Here is a 17,536-nt window from a genome sequence, read left to right as displayed (position 1 = left end):
AAACGCCCCGCCGCGATCTTGTGCACCAATAAAAAAAAGACACGATTTGGACCAATGGCCTTTAGTGCAAGATCCTCTCGCGAATGGCCGACGAGAGCGTCGTGATCGAGGTCGCCGGCGTCCTGACGGACCCGGCCTTCCAGCGCATGCGCCATCTTGCGCTCGCCCTGCGCGAGCACGTGGACGGTGTCTCGCTCTTGATCAAAGCCCTCCTCGAAGTCGACTACGCGCCATTCTTGTACAAACAAGGCCTCTTTCAAGAGTTTCCGCACCATCCTGCCAGTGCGCCGATCGCGTTCGTGCCGCCGTCGCCGTCTGATGCATCGAGCTCGACGGGCAACACGTACATTGGTGACGCCGAAGCGTTCGCAGAGTTTTGCGCCATCAAGTACGGACTGCCCGAGACGCTCTCGGACTCGGACGCGAAAGCCCTGGCCGACGACGCGTGGCGTACGTACCGCGAGCGGTCGGGCCATGCATTTTGCTACCTCAAGTTTGCCGTCGACGAGCACGCTGTGACGCCGCGCGACGAGCTTGTCGTCTTGGAGCTCTATACGGACACGTGCCCGAAAGCGTGCGAGAACTTTGCCAAGCTCTGCGACTCGGGCTACGCCGGTCTTCCCGTGCACCGCATTGTCGCTGGCGGCTGGATTCAGTCGGGCGACGTCGAGCACCAAGGTCGGGGCGACGGCCGCGGCGGCTGCGTCGTCGCTGCCGACGGCGTCTTTGAAGACGAGACCTTTTGCATCTCGCACGACCAACCTGGCATCCTCGTACGTAGTACTCAATCTCAAAGTGCAATCTGAAAGTGCAATCTCATCTCGCGCGTCTACGTAGTCGATGGCCAATGCAGGCCCCCACACGAACGGCGCCCAGTTCTTTATCACGCTCGCGCCGCTACCGTGGCTCGACAAGAACAAGGGTACCGTACGTTTTTGCTGGGCCAACTAGTAACACTGGTCCTAGTTGCCTTCGGTCGCGTTGTCCGTGGTCTGCAGACTGTCCACGCGGTTGGACGACTGCAAACCGTCAACGAGCGACCGATCACGCCGTGCATCATCACCGAATGCGGTCGTCTTCCTCTCTGAGCCACATCTTCTCGTGTCACGACGCTACATCAACGCGGGATCAAGAGGGTGTCGTATAAGATAAAATAAGAAATGGCAGTTGCTGCTGTCTATATGCCAGTTGGCAGCGTATCGGCCTCGAGCATCTCGGCAAGGTCGATCAAATCGTGAATGTTGGCAATCTACAAGACGATCAATGGGAGCGCTAAGGACGTAGAGCCCATTGCTCGTAGTACCTTGACAAAGGGCATGGCACAGGCGCTGCTCGCCGACTCTTCTTCGGGCCCGTCCCCAATCCCGATAAACTCGTGCTTGTCGTGGCCGTACTGCGCCTGGATCGTCTCAAAGCAATGCTTCTTTCGAATGTGCGACGACGAGTAGATCATGTCGGGCGGAAACCACTTGTCGAGGTCGTAAATGAGGCACTTGCAAAGAGCCGGCACGAGCTGCGAGTTGGTGACGACAATGTTCTTGTAGCCGCGCGCGGTCGCCGCTTGCAGCGCACGCTGCGCCGTCGCGCCCCAATTGTCGCCAAACGCATTGATCGAGTCGCGTAGGTCGGCGCAAAAGTCGGCCTCCGGCGTCCCGGCTGTCAAGAACGCGACCGACTCGAGGCGCTCGTAGATCTGCCGAATGCGCCGGTAGCGGTACGCGAGCTTCCGGAGCCGGTCGGCGCTGCCTATAGCGTCCTGCGTCATCGCGTCGCTGTTGAAGTCGTACGCGTCGAGGCTGACGCCGTCGTCGTAGCGCGTCATGAGGCTCACGTGTTCAATGTCTTCCTACATGGAGGCTCATGAGCAACGCCATTCGCAAGCGCATTCTACCTTGTCGAGCTCGTCAAAGAAGAGGTGCTTCTCGAGCACAGTAAAGACAAAGCACATCATGCTTTCGCCGAGGGCCATGCTCGCGTCGGCCGTGCGCCCGGCGCGCTGGGCGTACGTGCCATTGCAGAGCGAGCTAAAGAGCAGCAAGGTCTCGTCGAGGTCCCAAATGAGCACTTTGGTCTTCTTCTTCGTCGTTGTTGCTGGCGGGGCGTACATGTCATCCTCCATCAAGTCGAGGTTCAAGCCGTCGAGGAGCTCGGGCCGATGGTGCATGAAGAAGGCCGCGTCCGACGCGCAGGTCGATGGCAGCACGGATGGCCGCGCCTTCTTGGCCTTGCTGCCCGAGGGTCCTTGCGCACTGTCGACCACCTTGCGCTTCATCATGGTCGTTACGATCTGTTGTTCGAAATGGCCTCGTGCTGGAAAAACAGCAACTTGGTCATCCCAAGGCATTCGATTATATCTTGGTGTTTGTATACATTCTGTGAGCAATATTTTGCCATCTGCCACTTCTCAGTACCGTCTCTCTTTGCCCTTGGACTACACGCTGCATCAGGCGTCGTCGGCGGGCTACCGACACTGGCATGCAGTATACTCTAGCATGTCGGCTCTGGAAGCTCGACGCCACCGTGTTGACGTGGGTGGCGCCGTTTACGGCGACAGTTGGATGCACCTGCCACTCTCCCGCGCGCTTGGCTGTCTCTTGGCCTTTCCGATCCGAAAGGAAACGTGTATTGGCATACAGCCTAGGTCGCAAGAGTGGGCGAAGAGGATGTGCTACCGCTTGCGTCAACCATGCAGGCGTTGACGTCGCCCACGGTATGTGTCCATGGCCTTGGACACGCACGTGGTCAAGACTAAATGGAGAATTGGATGCTCTATTGAGACAGTATCGATAGATTGGTTTTCATCGAAGCTCGGCGATGATTGGTCGACCAAATTTCGAATCGAATTGGGTCGATGACACGGCGTGTGCTGGCAGGCGTCCTGGCTCGGGCACGGGTGGCAGGCGCTGGCGGCCGCGGGTCCGTGGTCGTCCTGTAGAGCGTCGTCGTAGCTACCGCGATGGCGCCTGCTGCCGTGATGGGAGGAAGTAGCTTGCGGCGATCGTCATTGGCGGGCGAATGAGACGCGAATCTCGGCTTGCGAATCTGGTCTTCTGATCGGACGACGACGCAATCCTCCCGTCGGCGCTGCAACCCGCATGCGACGATCCAAGCCAATTGGGACTCGACACGACGAACCGGCCGCAACGACCGCGGACAACATGCTCGGGCGCGGGCAGACCATGCAGGTGCGTGCTCGGTGTACCGACCGTGCACTTGGCGTCGTTCGCCCGCGATCCGAGTACGTGGCACCTGCTACGATATGCATCGCATCAACCACGCGGCGCAGACGCTCAGAGTGCGCTGCCGGCAGCGTCGCAACCGACATGGACGGTCTCTGAGATCGGAGAAATCCTATCCTGGCGTGCGTGGGATCCGCATGCGGCGGGACATCTCGAATGGCAGGGCCAACGCCATGCGCGTCGTCGCGTCGACCACATGCGTTGGAAGGCGATGTGCAGGATGGGTACGGAAGACATTATGATGGACATAAACGTTCTTGCATTGCTTATCGTTGCGTCGTCTCTCGTCGTCGCCGCACTTCGAGATCGGTGGCGGTCAAAGCGACTAGACCTTGCTGTAGTCCATCTTGCTCTCGAGCTTCTTGGTCTCGGCGAGCTTCCGTGCGGCCTTCATGAAATCTTCCTCGACGACGTAGTCGCGGTCGGCGCGGATCGCAAAGACGCCGGCTTCTGTGCACACGTTGCGGATGTCGGCGCCGTTGAAGCCGTCCGTGAGCTTGACGATCGACTCGTAGTCTACCAAGAAGATGCCATGAGATCGAGCGATGAGGACGATGGCATGTACCAATGTCGCCCTTTTTGTGATGGGCCCCGAGTGAATCTTGAGAATGTCCATGCGCGATGCTTCGTTTGGTAGCGGGATCTCAATCTTGCGATCCAAGCGACCCTAGTTGGCGAAGCGATGAGCATACCGCGTGATGCACATGCATGGCGTCGTCGTACGGGGCGCAGGAGCGCCGGGTCGAGAATGTCGGGCCGGTTCGTCGCCATGACCATCTTGACCTGGCCGAGCGAGTCAAAGCCGTCGAGCTGGTTGAGCAACTACATCGAGGACGACTGAGCTTATCATTTCGTCGCCAAGAGAGGTACCGACCTCCATGAGCGTACGCTGGATTTCGCGGTCGGCCGACGTGCCCTCCGAGAAGCGGCTCCCGCCGATCGCATCGATTTCATCCATAAAGATGACGCACGGCTGGTGGTCGCGCGCGTACCCAAACATCTCTCGGATCACGCGCGCCGACTCGCCAATGTACTTGTCGACGATCGCACTCGCGACGACCTTCAAGAAGGTTGCGTTGATGTTGCACGCGAGCGCACGCGCGAGGAGCGTCTTGCCCGTACCCGGCGGGCCATAGAGAAGGACGCCTTTCGGCGGCTTGATACCGACGCGGAGGAAAAGCTCCGGGTTCGTCAGCGGCAGCTCGACGACTTCGCGCAGCTCGCGGATTTGTTCGTTGAGGCCGCCAATGCTCGAGAACGAAACGTTGCCCGCGTCCTCGTTGAGCATGTGGTACACGGTCGGGTCGACCTCGCGCGGCAGGTACCGCATGATCGTGAGCGTCGTCATGTCGAGCGCGACGCGCGTCCCGCTCTTGAGCTTGGTCTTGTCGACCTTGGTGCGGCAGCCGACCACGTAGCGTGGGCCGCTGCTGGCCTTGACGATGAAGCGGTCTTCGTCGAGCTGGCGAAGCACCTCGCCAATGATCATGCCCACGCTCTGCAGCGCCTTGAGGTCGTCCTCGGTCTTGTGGTACTCGCGCACGAGCGTCTTGACGTTCTCGCGCATGCTCTTCACGCGGCCCTCGACCTCGCGGTGCTCGAGCACCTTGGCGCGGTAGGCCTGGAGCACAGCGCTGCGCTCCGCGCTCTCGGGGGTGCTGCTGCTGCTCATCGTCACCGTCCGCCCCACAAAGTATATGAGGACCTCCGGATCCGAGATTTCGTACTTAACCGGACACTTGAACCGGTTCGGCTTCGGCGGCCATAACCGGATACGCCGCCCATGACGTGGCAGCACGCTGACCCGTCCTTCAAGATACGAAACCGTCCGCGCAATCCAATGCAATCGCGCAGGTATCCACGCATCTTGATCGTAGTCTCTATGGTCATTTCAAAGGCTTGGTGCATATTGAACGTACCTTGGATGAACCACTCGCACGCGCGTCGATTGGACGGCCCCTAGACGGCGTATGCGAAATGCACAAGTCGACGAGGAGACAATGCGAGACAGGTTTCTGATCAAACGCTCGGGGATCGGCCAGACCGTGGTGTAGTGTAGGGCCATGGGTTGGACACTACCGCCGCGCTACTATGCAGTGTGGCCTCAATTTACTGCGCGCTTGCATTGCGCCATAGATTCACTGCCCTCAGAAAACTGCTTTGCAGCCATTCGCAGTCGGCCCTATAGCTGCACGAGGTTCTCACCCACGGAGCAGGCAGCAAGACGCGAGCCGACGCTCACCGCGTCATCACGTGCTATATTTACGTGCTAAGCTTATCATCGCGTGCTATATTTGACGCGGTGTGGGCTTGGACGAATCAGGTGGGTGTGCCGCGTCGCACCGCCATCTATCGCCCGAGCGTTTGCCACTCTCGGAACCTTATCTTTTCACTGCATGCGAGACGACAATAGTGGTTTTTGAGATGGTGCAGGGCTGTACCATTCTATCTCTGCACTTGGCAACCCACGGGCAACCCACAGGTGTACATAGACCTTGCAAACCAGCGTGCATTGCCATCGCGGGTTCCGTCTGCGATTGCAACCGCCGCCTCGAATTCGAGCGAAGACCGAAACGACGCGATCCTGTCACCCCATAATGGAAAGCGAAGATCGCAGATCGGTTCAAATCGCCAAGTTGTTTGTTTTGATATGTACCATCGCCGAAGTGATTTCGATCCGAGCCCACGGCAGCAATCGTGAAAACCGTCCCGCGTCGCCCAATCCCATGCGTTGATGGCATTTATAGCCAAGGCGGCAATCAAGATCCGTTTCGGTCGTCCAAAATTAAGCTCGGGTTTCAAACCCGAGTTTCACTTGCAGTTTGACCCACTTCAAGGACAGTTCCGCCGCAAGCAATAAGATCTCGTAGCAGCCATGCAGAAGAAGCGCAGTATGATGCACCACATCTCGACGCTGCTCTGGAAGAACCGCATCATCAAGCAGCGCCATTGGATCACGACGCTCATCGAGATCGCGGTCCCGACGCTCTTCGTGCTCCTCTTCGCGTACTTCAAGACGCTCACGGACAACGAGACGATCCCAACTGGGTGGCCGCTCAGCACGAACGCCGTGCCCGTGACCACGGTCGACCCCTCCGCCTCGTCGTCGTTTGGCGCCGCGCCCAGTCCGGCCGGTGTCTTTATCGCGTCCGAGCCGTCCATGTCCGGGCTTCTCCTCGGGTACATCGCCTCTACCTACGACAGGCCTCTTACCAATGAGATGCTTGCAGACTCTCGTCCATGTCTTATGACAAGCTCGGCGCGAACGATCGCAGCGCGTCGCCGGCGTCGTGCAAGGTCCAGTTCACGTACATGGGGTACGTCAACGTCGACCCAGCGTCGCCGTTTGCTGTGCCCACCAGTTGTCCGGGTACGAGCCACATACTATTTTGCATCATCTCTTGCTCACGACCGTGCGCAGCGGGCTTGATTCCTCGCAAGATTGCGATCGCGCCGAAAAACGAGTATACGACCAAGTACTTTGGCGGGCTCATGGCGCAGTGGTACCCCCGCATTGCGCTCATGAACCGCACTCTGCCGGGCTTCACCGATGCGCTCGCCGTGCCGTCCTTCGCCGACTCGGTCATGTATTTCGACACGGCGGACGCGCTCCAGTCGTACCTTTCCGGTCTACACGCTGGATGTCTCAATGATACATTGATACTAAAGTCACGTGGAAATAGGCGCGGACTATGGGTCGTCGCGCGCGAATCCGTTCATCTACGCGGCGATTGTGTTTGATTCGGTGCCGGCGCCCGGCAGTATCGGGTCGGTCGAGTACACGCTGCGCATGAACTCGACGCAAGGTCGCGGTGGGTCGGCGGGCATCTTGCCTCACACCAACCACCAAGCGTACCCGGCGGTGGACCCGCTGCAGAAGAGTATTGATCGCACGTGGTACACGTCGTACACCAAAGCTGGCTTTGCGACGCTGCAGACGCTCGTGACCAAGTTCTTGGCGTGCGCGCCGTCGTACGCGAACGGCACTGTCGGCGCCTGCTCGTCCACGTCGTCGGCGTTGCTCTCGCAAGCCCCTCTCCTCGGCACTCAGTTCTTCTCCGACGCGGCCGTGCTCGGTGCGATGACCAAGATGATCTCGGACGCGACGATCCAGTCGCAGCTCGGGCCCCTGAACGTCACGGCGTTTGCCGAGCAGATCCCGCTCAGCGCGATGGGGCAGCTCGCAGTGCCGCTTCTGCAAGCGCCGCAAGCCTTCTTGGCCGACACGACGTACCCGTTTCCAATTCCGAGCTACATTTCCGCGCCGTTCTACGACTTGGTCGGCAACGTCTTCCCGCTCGTCTTTATCTTGGCCTACCTCTACGCCGTCTCCAAGGTAGAACTGCACAGTGAACCGCAGAGACATTCTTATGATGCGTAGGTGCTCGTGGTCCTCATCCAAGAAAAGGAGACCAAAGCGCGCGAACTCATGAAGATTCTGGGCGTGAGCGAGTCGTCGATCGTGTTTTCGTGGCTCGTCACGTACCTCGTCATCTTCCTCGTCGCATCGATCCTCCAGGCGCTCGCGGCGACATTGATCTTCCCCAACACCAACGGCGGTCTTCTCTGGATCTTCTTCTTCCTCTTCTCGATGACGATCTGGGCCTACGGCTTCCTCGTCTCGACCTTCTTCTCCAACGCGCGGACCGGGTCCCTCGTCGGCGTCTCGCTCTTCTTCGTCATGTACTTTGTCTCGGCGGGCTTGACGAACGCCAACGAAGGCGGCAAGATGCTGGCGTCGCTCCTTTCGCCCGTCACCCTCGCCCTCTGCGTGCAGGTAGGTCTTCGATACAACGACAAGAACTCACGATCTCGTACGTGCGTAGACGCTCGCGGCGTCCGAAGGTGTCTCGGTGGGCATCACGCAAAGCACAGCCAACACGGTCTACTCCAACTACCGCTTCCAAGGCGGCCTCGGCATGCTCGTCTTGGACTTCGTCTTGTATGCGCTTTTGGCCATGTACCTCGAGCAAGTCATCCCGAAGGACTATGGCAGCCCCAGAAATGGTACTTTCCGTTCTCGCCGAGCTACTGGTGCGGCACGGACAGTACGCGGCACCTCGCCAAAGTCGGCGAAATGAGAGTGGCCGACCCGTCCGTCAAGAACGACAACATTGAGACCGTCGGCACCGAGCTCGAGGTACTGGTTTCGTGTCGAATGTATCAAGTTATCAAGAGAGGTACTCTGGTAGAAACAAGAGTCGAACGGCGAAGCGCTCGTGATCCAAGGCATTCGCAAGATGTTTTCGGTGCCCGGCGGCAAAAAGATTGCAGTCAACGGCGTCGACCTCGTCATGTACAAAGACCAAATCACTTGCCTTCTGGGGCACAACGGCGCCGGCAAGGTTGGACAATATTGTCTCTCGGAACAGAAAAAAGGACAACTGGCTGGTTGTAGACGACGCTGATTTCGATCCTGACGGGCATGATCCCGACGACCGAAGGCGACGCGTTCTTCAACGGCAACCGCCTCACGACGCAAATGAGCGAAATCCGCAAGTCGCTCGGCATGTGTCCCCAGCACGACGTGCTCTACCCCGACTTGACGGTCCGCGAGCACTTGGTCTTCTACGGCAGCGTCAAGGGCTACACAGGGCGCGACCTCGACGACGCGGTCGACGGTACGTCTCTTCGAGACGAGTCGCCGCTTGATACCTTGAGACTAGAAAAATCAAGGAAGTCGGTCTCACCGAGAAGCGCAACGTCTTCTCGACGTCGCTCTCGGGCGGTATGAAGCGCAAGCTCTCGATCGCGATCGCACTTTTGGGCGACAGCCGCCTCGTGTTTCTGGACGAACCGACGTCCGGCATGGACCCATACTCGCGCCGGTCCACGTGGTACCCACTCCTATCGAAACAATGAAGGATGACCATGACTAATTAACGCACCGCGATGCATAGGGAGCTCATTCTCAACAACCGCATCAACCGTGTGATTGTGCTCACGACGCATTTTATGGACGAAGCCGACATCCTCGGCGACCGCATCGCGATCATGGCCGAAGGTCAAGTCAAGTGCTGCGGGTCGTCGCTCTTCCTCAAGAACCGGTTCGGTGCGGGCTACAACCTCACGATCGTCAAGGAGCCCATGGTGAATGGGTGCGTTCTCTAAATCCTTTTTCCTCGCCAGACAACTTGCTCATACACGGCGTAGCGACGAGGACATGAGCCATGCGCTCACGGCGTTCATCCAAGAACATGTGCCCACCGCGAAGCTCCTCTCCAACGTCGGGTCCGAGATCGGGTTCCAGCTGCCCATTGACAGCTCGCCGGTCTTTCCGGAAATGTTCCGCGCGCTCGAGTCGCCTGAGACGCGGTCGTCGCTGCGCGTCGCGTCGTTTGGCATTTCGGTCACGACGCTCGAAGAGGTGTTCATCAAGGTGGCGGAAATGGGCGACGACGACGGCCAGCATACGCTCTCCAAGGAGAAGCCGACCACCAAGACGAGCAGCTACTCGATCCAGAAGCACTCGCTCTCGCGCTGGGCCATGTTTCTCAAGCATTTCTGCGCCCTTCTCCAGAAACGCTTCCGCGTCGCGAAGCGGGACAAGCGCGTCATGATCTTCAGCACGCTGCTCCCGTGTCTCCTCATCCTCATCGGTTTCGGCTTGCTCTACTCGAGTTCGATCCTCGAGAACGACCCGCGACTCCGTCTCGATCCAGCCACAACCGAGGTGGGCTACGCGCTTGGCGCTCAAACCCCGCTGCCCTACATTTGCAACAGCGACGTCGGCAGCATGTGCACCAACTGGGCCAAGGCCGCGACGCGCGGTGTGCCGTCGGCCATGGACACCAGCGCCTTCGTGTCCGACAGCTCGGTGACCGTGTTTAACTTTTCGTATGGACCGACGCTGCCGCAGGCTGCCCGGCTCTTTGGCCCGGCCGTCGCGACGTGTGTGCGCACGGCCGAGCACCTCTACACGCGCGGGTACACGACGAAGATCGGCGGTCAGTTCGGCGGCTACGTCCTGCACGGCAACAGCACGAGCAACATGCTGAGCTACTCGCTCCTTGTCAACACGACCTCGATCCACGCCGCACCTGTGTACCACGCCGCGATCGACGAAGCACTAGTGCGCTACGTCAACAACCGCAATGACATTTCCGTGACGGTCCGCATCCCGTCGTCTCTGTGCGTTGTTCTCATGTCGCAATGATGTAGGTGAACGTCTTTCCGTTTCCGATCACGGCGCAGACGAAAGCGCTCTTCAGCTCATTTCTGTCGTTCACGGCGTGCCTCTTCATCGTGATCGCGATGACCTTCTTTCCCGCGTCCATCGTCACGTTCCTCGTGAAAGAAAAGCAAAACGAGTGCAACTCCAAGCACCAGCAGCTCGTCTCGGGCGTGAGCCTACCGGCCTTCTGGCTCTCCAACTACTGCTTTGATCTGCTTGTGTACGTCATCCCGTTTGCCGCCGCGCTCATCCTGATCAAAGCCTACGGCATCCAAGCACTCACGGGCGACGACTGTGCGGCGTGTGCGTCCAATACGCCGCAAGCTGTCTTTCTCCTCTTCTTCTTCTTTGGCTTTGCGATCGCGCCGTTCACGTACTGCATGTCGTACTGCTTCAAGGAAGCGGCGGCGGCGCAGTTTTACACGCTCATCATCAACATGGTGCTCGGCCTCATCCTCATGATCGTGTCGTTCGTCCTCGACGTCATCTCCGAGTCGGCGAAGGACGCCAACGTCTACCTCAAGTACATCTGGCGGCTCTCGCCGCTCTTCAACCTCGGCAACGGACTGCTCACGATGAGTCTCAAGTCGCTTGTCGGCTCCATCACCAACTCCAAGACCGTCGTCAGCGCTTACGACTGGGACGTTGCGGGCACCGAGATCGCCTACTTGGCGATCGAATCGGTCGTCTTCTTTGGTCTGGCGCTGGGCATCGATGTGCTCCTGAGCTTTCCGCGGATCAAGGCCATCTTCTCGCGCGACCCGCAGCTCGACGCCAAGGACGATCACGTCGACGACGAAGACGTGGCCGCCGAGGCCAAGCGCGTGCTCGACGGCCATGCCGATAACGACATGGTTGTCATCAAGCGTCTCAAGAAGGTGTACACGGGCAACAAGATCGCGGTCCGGAACCTCTCGTTTGCGCTGCCGAAAGGCGAGTGCTTTGGCTACCTCGGGGTACGACTTGACTGTGCATTTTGAGATTGCCTTTTTCTCATGGAAATTATGTAGATCAACGGTGCGGGCAAAACGACCACGATGAAGATGCTCACGGGGGACATTCTACCCTCGGGCGGCGCCGCGACGCTCGGCGGGTTTGACATTCTCACGCAGCAGCTCGAGCTCCGGCGCTTGATTGGCTACTGCCCGCAGTTTGACGCGCTCATCGAGCTTCTCTCGGTGCGCGAGCATCTCGAGCTCTTTGCCAAGATCAAGGGCGTGCCATCCGCCGATATCGCAGGCGTTGTCAAGGAGAAATTGACGCAAATGAACCTCCAGAGCTTCGAACACAAGCTCGCGGGCACGCTGAGTGGCGGCAACAAGCGCAAGCTCTCGGTGGCGATCGCGATGATCGGGTCGCCACCTATCATCTTCCTCGACGAGCCGTCCACGGGCATGGACCCGGTGTCGCGCCGGTAGAAGCATCCTCTCTCGATGGTCGCTCATAAAAACTGCGAATTCGTAGGTTCATGTGGGACATCATTGCCGACGTCTCGACAGCCAACAAGGAGTCGACGATCGTGCTCACGACGCACTCGATGGAAGAGTGCGAAGCGCTGTGCACGCGCGTCGGCATCATGGTCGGCGGCCGCCTTCGCTGCCTCGGAAGTGTCCAGCACCTCAAGTCGCGCTTCGGCGACGGCCTCATGATCGACTCGAAACTCAACGTGCCGACGCCGGTCCAGCTCGGCGACTTCTTCGCACACTCGGTCCAACCCGTGTGCCCGGCGGCGAAGGACCTCGAGGCGCATTTGAGTCGGGACCAGGTACTACACTCATGCGAGGCACGAGGATCTGTCATGCTGACACGCGGATGTGGCGTAGGTCATCAAGCTGTGCGGGGACCTCGGACAATCCGAGCGCGCGGGCTGGATCGCCAAGTCGCATTCCACAGGGTATGCGCTGGACGCGGTGCTCGAGCGCGACAGCAAGGTGTCGGTCTCCCTTTTCTGCGCGTGGTGGGTCGGCGAGAACCAGTTTGTGGCCTACGACAGCTTTCTCCGGTCGACGTTTGCGCGCGTCGAGCTCCTCGAGCGCCAGAACGAGCACTGCCGCTTCAAACTCCACGACAGTGCCGACGCGAAACTCAAGCTCTCGGACGTCTTTGCCAAGATGGAGGCGCACAAGGTCGCGGTCGCGCTCAAAGAGTACTCGGTGTGCCAGACGTCGCTCGAGCAGATCTTCAACGCGTTTGCGAGCCAGCAAGACGAAGAGAAGGGCGTTGCGCGCGGCATGGAAGTCAAGAAGAACAACTAAGTCGGCTCGAGTCCACATTGCCTTGTCTACCGACGCGGATTACATATAGAAAACCCTACAAATAGAGCTGCATTGACGATATTCAATATCATGTTACCATACCCGTCAAGCACGCGCAACATTGCCGAAAGCTATCCACGCGCCGAGGCACCGAGTTGTACCTGGCGCGTGCGAGGCAGTCGTCAACCAACACACACACACGTATAGAAGAGGTGCGATTCGCTGCCTTAGCTCTACTACCTTTAGCCGCCGCCACCGCAGCCGCCACCACCGCAGCCGCCACCGCCACCGCCGCAGCCGTTGCTATAGCCTCCACGCACGGCGCCATTGGCAGCAGCGCTCGCGTCGCCCGTGGTGCCGCAGCCGCCCGAGGCATTAAAGTAGCCGTAGCCGCTGCAGCCGCCATTGTAGACGTACGGGAGGTAGTAGAACGGCAGGCCGCCGTCAAACATGAGCAGCGTCTGGCGCGAGTACGGCATGCGCACGCGGCCGTCCATGACTGGCGTGCCAATGACAGTGATGTAGATCGGGACGGCTTCCGTGGCGCCACTCTCGGGCCGAATCGCGTTGGCTTCGGCGACGGCGGTAGCGTACGGCAGCGCGCTCACAGCGCACGTTTCGTTGACGCCGAAGAAGCGAGAGTCTTTGGCCGGCACGTTGCCGTGCTTGGCCCACGTCTTGCGCGAGAACGCGCCTTTGCCAGCGACCCAGGCTTCGTAGCTCGGCGGGAAGCTCGAGTAGGCCTCGCCAAAGGTCTGCGACCAGAGCACAAAGGTGTCTGCATAGCCTTTCGCGAGGTCGCCGCCGGGAATCGTGTCGTCGTGGTCAATCACACACTTGGCCTTGCTGACGCTGCGCGAGTAGTCGCGGTACGGCCGGCCGGTGGTCTGGTGTGCGTGCCAGACGAGGTCAATGTCCGACGTGGGCACCATGAGCGGGTACCGACCAAGCGCGTCCGTCTCGCACGTCCCCATGAGGTACATAAACTGCTCGTACCTGACGATCGAGGCTTGAATAACGTCCGGGTGCATCCAGTACTCGGTGTGGGGCACCATCTTGTTGACAAAGTCGAGCTGCCGGAACATGCCTTGAACCAAGTCGATGGTGTAGGCGCCGAGCGGTTCATGGAGAAGGGTCTTGCTCGCTCGACGTAGCGCCGTGAGCACTTGGTACATCGCCGTCGTGTTCTTGCAGCTCATCAATTGGGTAAAGAACGCTTCATAAAACGACTCGTAGCGGCCGTCGGCCGGCATCTCGGGCGGGTCAAAGAGCACAGCCGTCGCAGCCGTCTTGGTGACGGTGGGAAACTGCGCAAGGATGCTCGGGTACATGTCCAGAAACGCTGCAATCTTGTAGGTCTCGTAGAAGAGCGGCCGCGAACATGTCGGACACGTGACCGTGGGCAGCTGCAAAATGTGCATCTCAAACGACACGTGCACGGGCAAGGACGCCTTGCAGCTGCGGTACGCGCACAAGGTGATAATGTCGCTCAGTGGGCGGAGCCGCATGTTGGGCTTGGCGCCTTCGGCGTAGCTGATCGGGTGCAGCTGGTGCACGGTTCTCGCAAAGGATTGGGCGCCGTCAGCGACGTACTGCCGCTCTTGGTCGAGAAAGTAGGCGTAGAGGTCGTCAGTGTTGGTAAAGCTGCCCGTGACGTTGTAGACGTCAATCATGTCTCGAAAATGGCGCTGGACGAGCGCCACGCTCACATTGCACTTGGGCAGAAACGACGCGTACGAGGTCTTGGTCTCGTTGATGCGGTTAGCGACCGACAGAAAGTTGGTCCACGCATCTGACGCCGACGGCCAGCTGACGCCTTGGGACGCGGCGTCGAGGCGCTCGAGAAGCGCGTCACGGGCCGACGCCGAATGCGCGTTCAAGGTCGCTTTCGTCTTGCCGTGTTCAAGGAGCTCCAGCGGGAACTGTCGCTTCGCGTCGAGTCAGAAAGGACGCGCGTCGTGCAGTTGGTCGTGTTGCAAGCAAACTGGAGCTTGTCGTTTGCGAGGACTTCGAGCGTCTGCGTCGTGAGCACGACTTGGCAATGGACCCACGACGACGAGAGGAGGAACTTGGTGTGCTTGATCTCCATGTCGACAATGTACGAGACGTCGGTCACGTCCTGATCCTCGGGACTCGAGAACGGGACGAGGACGGCCAGCGGCACGGGCACGGCGACCGCGGCGCTCTCGTTGTCTGCGTTGTGCGCAGGCATGAAAAGATAAAATGAGTCGACCATCATCAAGCCAGCCACCCATGTCCAGTGCTGTCCACATCGAGCACGTGTCCAACAGACCGAGTCCTACAAGGCGCCACGGCTTCTCATTTGCGGGTGCACGTTGCTGGACAATGGGTGACTGGTCCACACTTGGAGCCTACCGTTGTAAGGAGCAGTAGCACCGGTACGTACTGCTGCACCCATGCTAGTTCCCGACTTCGTGACTTCGACTGTACATTCTGCCTTTTCATACCCGCCGCGTGCGCCTGCTTCCAGACTCATGTTTGACGGCAGCCTGCCGTTCTACTACTACCTTCCGTACATCTACTATGGCGGCTGCAGCGGCTACGGCTACGTGACGCCTCGGACGACTGTGGGGTCACGGAAGGGAATTTCATCTGGAGCGGCTGGTGACTTTGACGCGTTTGGTCGCACCGGAGGCTGCGGTGGTTGTGAGTAGAATAGTAGTAGAGCTGCAGTACTCTTCAGCTTAATCGCTTTTACTTGAAACAATTAGTCTGCTTGATGTTGTGAGAGTCGATTGTTTGGCCTTTGGTGTGGACCAACACGGTACCTGGGCGGTTGTGGCATCTTGGGAAACACTTGCAACGTGGTTGGCGGTAGGGGCAGTGGCTGGTGAGGTACCGGTAAATAGGTACCGACGATATATTCTCTCCACAAGTGCGCAGAACATGCGCGCGCGTACGGCCGTCACAGCACCCGACACACTCATCATCCAAGCGCTCGTTGCCCTGTAGCTGGCGCAAACAAGCCGGTGTGGCAGACCGAGCGGCGAGCGGCGCATGCGAGCACACTGCAACTCGATGTATAAGCCATTTTATCGTCTTTTGAAAAAGCACTTCGTCCATCTTTTAGGCGTGCAGAAGGTGCAGTTTGAGCATAAAAGAGTCTAGTTTGCAATTGTACGATAGATGATTTATTTGCCAAACCGGCGTTTCCGCAGATTGAACGTGCGCATCATGTGGAGAAAGTCGTCGTAATTGAGCTCGGGCCACATCTTGTCGAGGAAAATGAGCTCCGAGTAGGCGATTTGATAGAGCAGAAAGTTGCTCAACCGGCACTCGCCCGACGTGCGGATGAGCAAATCCGGGTCCGGCACGTTCCTAGCGTCGCATTCGTTAGCCGTAGCACATGGGCGAGAGATATATGCGTTGTACTTGGTCAGCAAGTGCTCGCTCACGACCGCTTCGTCGATCGCATCGACCGCCAGCGTCCCGGCCGCGACCTTGGCCGCGATGGCTTGGACGGTGTGGACCATCTCATTGCGACTGCCATAGCTATACAGTGGGGCGCTTGCTTAGATGGACGCCTACAGATATCTATATGGGTAATACCTGGCGCAAATGTTGAGGGTAAAGGCCGTGCAGTGGGCCGTCGCCGTCTCGATCTTCTCGATCGCCGAACCAATGTGGCTCGGGAACTTGGCGCCGTCCGAGACGAGGACGCACACGCGGATGTTGCGCTCGAGCGCTTGCGGGATGATGTCGTGCATGAAGCTCGTAAAGATGTTCATGAGCGCATCGACCTCGGCCTGCGCGCGCCCCCAATTCTCGGTCGAGAACGCATAGACGGTCAGGATCTGGACGCCGGCGCCGACGCACCAGTTCATAAAGTCGACGACGCGCTGGCTACCGTCTTGATGGCCCTTGAGCGGCAGGCCATAGCGCGTCCGGCCATAGCGACGGTTGCCGTCCATGATGGCAGCAATGTGCTTGGGCACGACCCATGTCGGGTCCCACTCGGGCCGCGACGACGCTGCCAGCGGCTTCTCGCCCAGCTAATCGGCATACAACATATACCATGAGGCCATCGCATATGAAGCGCGGCGAACCTTGGCGGGCAGCGAAAGGCGCACGGGCAGGCACGAGAGACAGAGCGGGACGCCGAGCACGAGCAGCGGCAGCACGCAGAGCCAGTAGAGCTCGAACGCGTTGTAGATGCTGTTGTACGCCACGAGCTTGTGCGTCTGCGCGTAGACTGCAGGGAGCGTATGGCTGTACGGGTAGTAGAGCGCGCTGAGGTCCATGCTCGCCACGAAATGTCCGAAACACGCGGCGCCGTCGACGGCGGACATCCTAATTAGGATATTATTGCCGAATCTAATTGCACCCAACGCGGACAGCTGGCTTGTTTAGGATGTGGCACATGCCGAAATGAGAGAGCACAAACGCTGTGTGTTGACGCACCGTGTTGACACGACCGTGACGTCGGACCAGGTTCTTTAGCCGCTTGGTTGACCTCCGGGTCGACCTCCACTATGGACGACGACGGGGCGATGTAACCACGGCCCGTCGCCTTGTGATGACGAATGACGTGCCCCAACGGCATCTCATCGGGCATGCGACCGCTTGTCATGACGACTCAACATGGCCAAGGTGATCTTGGACCGTGCCTCGTCACGAGGCCGTTTGATTTCTTAGCGTCAAATTGAAGCTAGTGACTTGAACAACACACCATAGAGCCTTTTTTACATGTAAGGCTTGTTTTCTGGATGCAGCGATCCGTGTTGATCTATGGCTACCTAGTATTTTTCACACAAGACCACCAAGGACACATCCATGGGCTCCCAAATTCATTCAAGCGGGACGAGGCTGGTGTCGTCGGTCGCGTGCCACGTTGGCGATTTTATTTT

At 59.0% G+C, this 17,536-nt stretch overlaps 5 protein-coding genes across 5 annotated transcripts; 2 read left to right on the top strand and 3 right to left on the bottom strand.

Annotated features, from left to right (window-relative positions):
- Positions 1–72: 72 nt before the first annotated feature.
- On the top strand, positions 73–1,186 carry SPRG_00516 (hypothetical protein). Its single transcript, XM_012338610.1, has 3 exons — positions 73–773; positions 838–922; positions 967–1,186. The coding sequence occupies exons 1-3, from the start codon at positions 84–86 to the stop codon at positions 1,086–1,088; spliced, it is 897 nt and encodes a 298-aa protein (XP_012194000.1). The 5' UTR covers positions 73–83; the 3' UTR covers positions 1,089–1,186.
- Positions 1,121–2,314, bottom strand: SPRG_00515 (hypothetical protein). The gene is made up of 3 exons (XM_012338609.1): positions 1,892–2,314; positions 1,304–1,846; positions 1,121–1,249 (listed from the first exon to the last, which is right to left on the bottom strand). Exons 1-3 carry the CDS (start codon positions 2,273–2,275, stop codon positions 1,178–1,180), a joined length of 999 nt encoding a protein of 332 aa, XP_012193999.1. The 5' UTR covers positions 2,276–2,314; the 3' UTR covers positions 1,121–1,177.
- A 1,153-nt stretch (positions 2,315–3,467) lies between these two features.
- Positions 3,468–4,955, bottom strand: SPRG_00514 (26S protease regulatory subunit 10B A). Its single transcript, XM_012338608.1, has 4 exons — positions 4,114–4,955; positions 3,963–4,061; positions 3,805–3,906; positions 3,468–3,755 (listed from the first exon to the last, which is right to left on the bottom strand). The coding sequence occupies exons 1-4, from the start codon at positions 4,909–4,911 to the stop codon at positions 3,630–3,632; spliced, it is 1,125 nt and encodes a 374-aa protein (XP_012193998.1). The 5' UTR covers positions 4,912–4,955; the 3' UTR covers positions 3,468–3,629.
- A 1,159-nt stretch (positions 4,956–6,114) lies between these two features.
- Positions 6,115–12,668, top strand: SPRG_00513 (hypothetical protein; the record flags this gene model as incomplete). The annotated part of the gene is made up of 16 exons (XM_012338607.1): positions 6,115–6,419; positions 6,470–6,609; positions 6,661–6,867; positions 6,923–7,575; positions 7,621–8,016; positions 8,066–8,212; positions 8,236–8,379; positions 8,432–8,584; positions 8,638–8,864; positions 8,906–9,076; positions 9,140–9,337; positions 9,393–10,350; positions 10,401–11,369; positions 11,424–11,827; positions 11,878–12,178; positions 12,237–12,668. 16 exons carry the CDS (start codon positions 6,115–6,117, stop codon positions 12,666–12,668), a joined length of 5,805 nt encoding a protein of 1,934 aa, XP_012193997.1.
- Positions 12,669–15,782: 3,114 nt separating this feature from the next.
- SPRG_00512 (hypothetical protein) lies at positions 15,783–16,943 on the bottom strand. The gene is made up of 4 exons (XM_012338606.1): positions 16,736–16,943; positions 16,239–16,681; positions 16,062–16,181; positions 15,783–16,007 (listed from the first exon to the last, which is right to left on the bottom strand). The coding sequence occupies exons 1-4, from the start codon at positions 16,928–16,930 to the stop codon at positions 15,821–15,823; spliced, it is 945 nt and encodes a 314-aa protein (XP_012193996.1). The 5' UTR covers positions 16,931–16,943; the 3' UTR covers positions 15,783–15,820.
- Between the last annotated feature and the right edge of the window lie 593 nt (positions 16,944–17,536).

The sequence above is a fragment of the Saprolegnia parasitica genome, assembly GCF_000151545.1.
Source record: "Saprolegnia parasitica CBS 223.65 unplaced genomic scaffold supercont2.1, whole genome shotgun sequence".
Classification (NCBI taxonomy): domain Eukaryota; phylum Oomycota; class Saprolegniomycetes; order Saprolegniales; family Saprolegniaceae; genus Saprolegnia; species Saprolegnia parasitica.
Note: the sequence above shows the minus strand (reverse complement) of the source record. Positions and strands in the feature narration are given on the sequence as shown.